Genomic DNA, 7,595 nt, shown 5'->3' on the forward strand with positions numbered 1-7,595 from the left:
ATTTTTATACAGTATGCTTCATTTCAATTTGTCTGATTTTAACTTGGCATGAAGTTTAAAAAAGTAAAGAATACTTTTGAATTTTGAAGTTAAGCCGTATTCATGGTTTGTGAATGTTAGGCATGTGAAGTTTAAGAAACTCTATAGTTATGCCACTTAAACATGAAAAACTTTAAAAATAGTGTTTGGCAATTGCAGGACAAACCCGCCCCACCTCACATAACATAATTTTCTCTTCTCAACTTACCCCGCCAAACATAAAATCTCTTTGAATGACTTAAATAGCTTAATAGAATCATAATAACTGTGAAATATTACATAAAAAACAAATAATTGATAGTTTAGAAAAACTATTTGAAATATATACAAAAGTGACCAAGAAGAATTAGAAGAGAATTGATTACTACAACATAACGTCAAAAGAGAGTGATCCCAAGACCAACTGAAAAATGGATTCTCACTCAACATAACACAATGACAAATGAAAAATAAATTATTGATTCTTTTAAAAAAAGTACAAGTGTTTTAAGCTAATAAAAGGTTAATCTGACAAGTATTTGATAGTTGGTTTTCTTGCCTAAAGCCTAAACGGAAGAAATTGTTTAGCAATTTCAGCATTGGGTTTATCTCAAACCCACAACCTGCTCTGCCCACATGATTTTTGTTTTTTTTTAAAAAAATTAACCCACCCCGCCCCTACAAAGGTTGTAACCTACTCCCACAAAAGCTATAACCCACCCCGCCCCACAAAGGTTGTAACCTGCTCCACCTCGCACCCGCCTAAAAGAAACCAAAATAAGCGTGGTAATTAAGCTTAATATTGTAAATCACAAGGGGCAAGTATGACGAAGCAAGAGCTGAAGAGAGGTTTCAAAAATTTTCTCGACTATCTATTAGTTCTCATTAGACTGTTTTCATAGTTCCTTTTAATGCACAGATATTAAAAAAAGAAAAATAATGAGGTCTTCAAGCTACACTTTATAAAATTTAGAACAGGAATGGCTACATCATATTTGATGGACAAAAAGACAGGGCAATCTGTAAATATCTGCAAATAAGGTTTTGAAAAACCCATTCCTTCCTCTTCCTAGAATGATCATCTCAAGTGAAGATGGTTCTGTTTTAGCCAACTTGTAATACTTCTAATACCCTAACATGCATTTTTTCTATTTTTCCTTGTCAAGAGTTTGCTGCCCTGCCAACTGCTAAATCATATCTCTTCCAGTTGCTGTCAACACCAAACTCCAGGAATGGAACTGTTTAGAACATCATAACAATAAGTTTTCTGATATAAGTTAACGAATTCACAATGACAAAAGAATGAAAAAGGGAGTACAATTAACTGCTCTCCATTCACACAGCTCGTGAAAACAAATGTCATTCAATTTAAAGTCCACAAGATCGAGAAATTACCTCACTGCCACCAGTCAAGCACCTTCAGTCTCGACCATGACAAATGCTTGAATGAGACTTTGAGCAGCATTCGTCTGCTCAGGCGTACCAGATATAATGATCACAGTCTCTGTTGCTCCAGGCTTGGGGTCATTTATGGTGACTTTCGCATCAGAAATCTAGAAAATAATTAGTCAAACGAAGAGTCAAATAATAATATACTTTCATACAACGCAACAAATTTGTACTTGCCATGAATGACACTACGTAGGCGTTTGAACATGGATTTGACTGAAATTTGGGAACATTGGTTATTGCACTTGAAAAATGGTTATTAGAAAGTTGAAGTTGTGTGAGTGGAAAAAGATTTTTCAGTTGAAAAACTAATCAAAAGATCAGTCTAATGTATAACCAAACAATGTTTTGAACAAACGGAGCTAGTATTGATATACTTTTTTTAAAAAAATCCAGAAAATGGTAAAAGAAACTTCTTTTCAGTAAGACTCCCATCTTTTCTGATATTGAAAAACAAGGAGCAGAACATGTAGAGAAAGACATGAGGGCATCTTGAAAGTAAAAATTAAGAACAGAGAAAATGAATACTAGACCAAATAGGTATAAATATGTACAAAACGAGGGCCATAATATTTTGTCAAATACATACATTTCACATAAATAAAGATGGAGATCATATATATATATATATATATATATATATATATATTTTAATGGGCATGGCCTATAGTAGAGACCAATCAGAAATAAAAGGGCAAAAAAAAAGGTATAATGTGAATTAGGGACATAAGATCATACCTCACATATTTGTCGAAGACATCCCCCACCTTCTCCATAGATTGCAGGAATGACAGATCGAGGTACAACAACTTCCACGGTAGTGCTTGTGATCACAGCGGGATTACTTCCTCTATATTAATGAAATTCACGTGTAACAGAGACATACATATATCATTGATGTATAATAGAAAAGGCAGATCATAAATGAACTCTAAAACATCAAGAAGAAAAAGAAAGCAAAATGAAAGAGTCTGGTCATGATTTAGAAAGTACAGACCCTCCAAAGCCGCCAATATTTCGAGGACCTCCTGCATAGTCTGGGAAGCCTAGATGTCCCCCACCTTCACCCCGTCCCTGCAATTCAGTTCAGATAATTAATATTTCTAATGTTTGTCACTTTTTTTGGATCTTTACTTTTTATTCGAGCAGAAAGAAGAAGTGCTCTAAGACAATTGTGACGCTCACTTTAAATTACATTATGAAAGCAACAAGCATGTGGTTACAAGTACATAGGTGGAGCAGCCTATATATAAAAATCAACCAACTCCTACTATAAAAGTCACAAGAAACTAGAATGGTAGAACTAACTGCAACCAAATGCAACCTGAGAACCCCATGGTGCTGAAGATGGCATTCTATCAGAAATATGAGGTGGAATGCCTGGCCTATGGAAATTTTGCATAAATGGAGGACGATCATCATGTGGATGGAAACCACCATGTGGAGGTAGAGCATCAAACTTGTGAAATGGTGGACGAATGTTGGGGAACATGCCTGGAGGTGGTGAAAATTCTCTCCTTCCCATGTGTGAAGGGAATGGAGGTACTTGGTCCAGAAACCCAGGGTTTGAAGGAAATGCATCACGAAAGTAATGATTCTGTAATCTGGCAGTTATCTGCAGAAGGGCTTCATGAACTTTTTCAACATCTCCATTTATCTGAGCAACCAAAAAGAAAAGTTAAAAGCCAGTTGAGAACTAGGAATTAGGTCTGTCCTTAAACCAAACAAATGTTGCCATAGACATCACATTAAACCTAAAGGCTAGCAACAAACCCTCTAAATATGCAAAAAAAAAAAACAGCCTATTTTTATGCTTAGTAACGTCACTCAAATCATAAAAAGCAAAAAATACCTGAATTACTTCTTCATTTTCCGCAGCACACTTTGGGATTTGATCCTTGCCTACAATACGAATATATGCTCCAGTTGATTTCCTCATTTCAGCTATTATACCACCACCTTTACCCAAGAGACACCCAATTTGATTGGAGAACACCAAGAGTTTTGCAACCATAACATTGTCCTGATTCTCAGGTGCAGCCCTAAAAATTCGGGATTGGATGCGAAGGACAGCATCTTGCGGCAAAGATATTCTATCATCTGGGAACTGCATAGATAGATTGGCCATAGCCTCTTATTGTTAGCTTATAGAAAATCAAAGAAGCATGATAAAGAAGAGGAAAGAAGAAAGAGTAACAACTTTAGCAAAAAGAATGACCCTCCCCCTTCCAATGCCAATTAAAGGAAATCCTGGAAAAAGAAAGCAAATAGAGAGACGTAACAAATCATACCGCTGGACCAGAGATGACAATAATTCGATCTTCAGAATCCCCTGTGGCTTCCAGAACTTTGATTTGACACCCAGTCTCATGCTGAAGTGCTTTAATTATACTTCCTCCCTTTCCAATTATACCTCCAACCTTTTCGTCTGGACAAAGTAATCTGAAAGTCAAGGCATCAGTAATAGGATTCATTCGACCAGGTATACCAGCTTCCCCAACACGAAATCCACCAGAGGAAGCAGGCCCCTGCCCATGGTAAGGACGTGTTGATGGTGGACGTAATTCCCGGTTAGATAGAGGACGTCTAGGAGACTGAGAAGATGGACCACCAGCATCAGCAGAGAGAAAATCTTGATCCCCAGAGGAACTCCCAAGTAATTGTCGAGCAACAATTTCAAGAGCTTTTTTAACTGCATCATGCTCCCCAGAAATCTGCAACATAACAATTAGGAATGTCTCCAGAATTCTGGTTAATATGACAAGATTTGACTACGAGAGTACTGCATAAAAGCAGCAGACAATACACAATGATCAACTCTGTGAAACGTGAGACAGGAAATAAGATGTCGATGAAGCAGTATTCACTGTGAACCAACAAGTAAGAAGAGTATGCAACATTCTCAAATTGAATTGTATAGATACAAGGGCCATTTTCTGTCACTAAAGTTAATTAAAGGACTTCCTAACGCAGAAATTACTGTTATATCAATAAGACCTCTCAAAACATCATGACAAGCACACACAAGAAAACAGGCAGGATTCAAATACAACTTCGACAGAAAAATGATCACATTGATGACAGTTAATGGCTAAGCTGAGTGAATCAAGTTGACTAATACTTGCAAGGAATGAATGAATAAATATCAACAAATATACCTGAACCAATTCATCTGATGAAGACGCACATGAAGGTAGTTTGTCCCTGGGAAGAATTCGTATCTGTGAACCACTTTCAGAAGACATCTGCTTTATGACACTACCACCTTTTCCTAGCAAACAGCCCACTTGGCTGGAGAGAACAAGCAATCTTATAATTAATGAGGAAGAATTATTGCCTTCTTCATCTCCTCCATCCATTTCTGCTCCTCCTTCAACCATCCTTTCAAACAACAAGAATAGAGCTTTCTGAATAGATTCAGTTTCCTTTTCAGTTTTGGAATTTTCTGCCGGAAGAGACGCATTATTCTCACCCTTATCACCATTTTCATCATTGCAACTGTCTTGTTCCTTAGTTTCACTCCCCTCAACATCAGCCTGTTTGGTTCCCACTTCATCTTCTTTTCCTGAACCTATAATAACTATCACCCTCTCATCACAACCAACAATACTATCCTCAACTTGAACCTCTGCACCAGTTTCCTCTTGTATCCGAGAAATAATGCTACTATCCTCTCCGATAAGGAAATCTATTTTTGAAGCAGGGCATAATATACGAATTTTTGCAGGTGATCTCTGGGAACTAAAAGATGATGATTTCTGCCACTTCCCTCGGCCATTTGTTTCTGCAAGGCTCTGATCATGTGGTCTCTTGGAAGGTGTCAACTTCATTGACATATCTGCAAATTTTTTTTTGTAACAGACACTCATTTCAGGATATAAGACTATAGAGGATGTATGAGAAAGGTATGGAATGATAAGACTAAAGTGGATGTATGAGAAAAGTATGGAGTTTTTTTTTTTTGGGGGAAAGGTAAGATAATTTGCAACATGGTCAACAAGAAGAATCAATTTGGTAAGGCCTGAACCCATGAATGCAAATATTATCAATCAAACTCCATAGAGCCACATTGGTAGTGACTTCTGAAAATTGTACGCGCTATTCTTTTATGTATGATCAGTAAGACACGTTTATCAGAGAGTGATATCTGAATCAGGGAAAATGAATGTGTTAAGTACGAACCCTAGGGATGAGCAACAGCGCATAGTTCAGTCTAAGCATTTGGCATTCAAACTACTCTCCACCACTATTTTGTGGTAAATTTTTAATACCTTCTCACCTAAACCCTTTGAGTCCACTTCATATGTACTCTTTATGTAATATAAAGCTATGCACTAGGCTTGCAAAAGCTCAAACCTGAGAAATCAAGTTTCAGCTGAAGCTTAAAATGCCGAACTAACAAAAAATTAATCAACGGTCTATGATATAAACATCTATCCTATTCAGTTCCATGGAATTCCATACCTATACATTTGCTAGTTACAATCTGCACAAATTTGAAGTTCTAATAGAAGTCTTTGATTTATAACTTTAATTTTAGCAGTACCAATTCTATACCTATACATTTGCTAGTTACAATCTGCACAAATTAGAAGCTTTAATACAAGTCTTTGATTTATAACTTTAATTTTAGCAGTCCCAATTTAGCGACATTTAGCTCGACCACTCAGTGAAACTAAAAGTATGAAATCGAGAAAAACTGCAAGAGAAAAACGAAAGAGTAAAGGAGAATTAAGTGATTCAGCATTTTTACCAGGCTTCGTCGGAGATATGATCGGACCGCTTCAACGGTGGAGTAGGGTTCTGCTAGCAACGCCGTAACGGTGAAGATAAACCTAAGTATCCGGCGGAGCTCAGGGAGAGTGGTGTTATATCAGAAGGTTTCACTTTTGTTGTAAGTAGTACTTTTTAGGGATTTTACCAATTTATTTGTGTGCATTTATTTCCATTAAGTACTTACTTTTTTTGGTCAAAAAATATTTATTTTCAAACTATTTCTTTTCTTCTTCTTCTTCTCTTTTACATTTTTAATAAAGAAAAAAAATTAAATAAAAAGGTCTTAATAACAAAGAATGAAGAGAAAAAAAATGATCTAGTAAAAGAAGTGAACTTTGGTTCAATTTATTAAACTTTATTATTTTTTTATCTCTATTTTGGATTATACGAATTTATTCATGTGCATTTATTTCCATTAAGTCCTTACTTTTTTTTGGTCAAAAACTATTTATTTTCAAATTTCTTTTCTTCTTCTTCTCTTTTACATTTTTAATAAAGAAAAAATAAATAAACAAAAAGGTGTTAACAAAAAATAAAGAGAATAAAAATTGGTCTAGTAAAAGATGTGAACTTTGTTTCGATTTATTAAAATTTATTACTTGTGACCTCTATTTTGGATTTTACAAATGTCGAAAGCTACAACAAACATGTGATAAGCTCACATTTCTTACGCCATTGAATTTTAAATTAATGATCATTTTTGTCATTTTCTATATTTAAAAAAATCATAAATTTTATGAACTTGGAATAAAAGAACCAATTTTTTTGAGTTTCTTTAGTGAAACTTGTCCTCAAAGACTTTAAAAAATTTAAAATCATCTCTATATACAAAAATTACGACTAGAATTAGAATATAAAATACAATTACTTAATTGTCAACTCACCTCTATTAAATAATATTTAATTTAAATTAAGTAAATAAAAAAGAAAAACACTTGAAAAATCTAAATGAATTAGTTTTTAATTTATGTTCTTATATAAATTGATTATAAATTAATCAAATTTATATTTAGGGAAGCACAAGTTTTCTAAAATCGAAAGTCATAATTGAATATAATTTGTGAAATTTAAGATATAAAAATAAAAATTTATACTCCAAAAAAAATTCCATATGAATATTAAAATGATTGTTTGGAGTTTTTTTTTCATAATCCATAATAAGTGAATTGTTCAAAGTTTAAGATAAATGTTTGATTTTTTTTCTATTTTTAATTTCCCTTTATTTATATTTTTTAGATGTTAAATTCAAGAGAGTTAATTCCTCATATTTATGATTTTTCTTTAAATTATTTTCATAGTGGAAAATGCTATTTAATTTAGATGTCATAATTTTTTTTCTTAATAAGTATGAG

At 34.2% G+C, this 7,595-nt stretch overlaps 1 protein-coding gene across 1 annotated transcript; it reads right to left on the minus strand.

The window, feature by feature from the left end:
• Window positions 1-961: 961 nt before the first annotated feature.
• Window positions 962-6,380, minus strand: LOC125851486 (KH domain-containing protein HEN4-like). Its single transcript, XM_049531274.1, has 9 exons — window positions 6,221-6,380; window positions 4,626-5,305; window positions 3,759-4,181; window positions 3,320-3,574; window positions 2,792-3,124; window positions 2,465-2,541; window positions 2,206-2,317; window positions 1,414-1,571; window positions 962-1,256 (listed from the first exon to the last, which is right to left on the minus strand). Exons 2-8 carry the CDS (start codon window positions 5,301-5,303, stop codon window positions 1,428-1,430), a joined length of 2,022 nt encoding a protein of 673 aa, XP_049387231.1. The 5' UTR covers window positions 5,304-5,305; window positions 6,221-6,380; the 3' UTR covers window positions 962-1,256; window positions 1,414-1,427.
• Between the last annotated feature and the right edge of the window lie 1,215 nt (window positions 6,381-7,595).

The sequence above is a fragment of the Solanum stenotomum genome, unplaced genomic scaffold, assembly GCF_019186545.1.
Source record: "Solanum stenotomum isolate F172 unplaced genomic scaffold, ASM1918654v1 scaffold26352, whole genome shotgun sequence".
Classification (NCBI taxonomy): domain Eukaryota; kingdom Viridiplantae; phylum Streptophyta; class Magnoliopsida; order Solanales; family Solanaceae; genus Solanum; species Solanum stenotomum.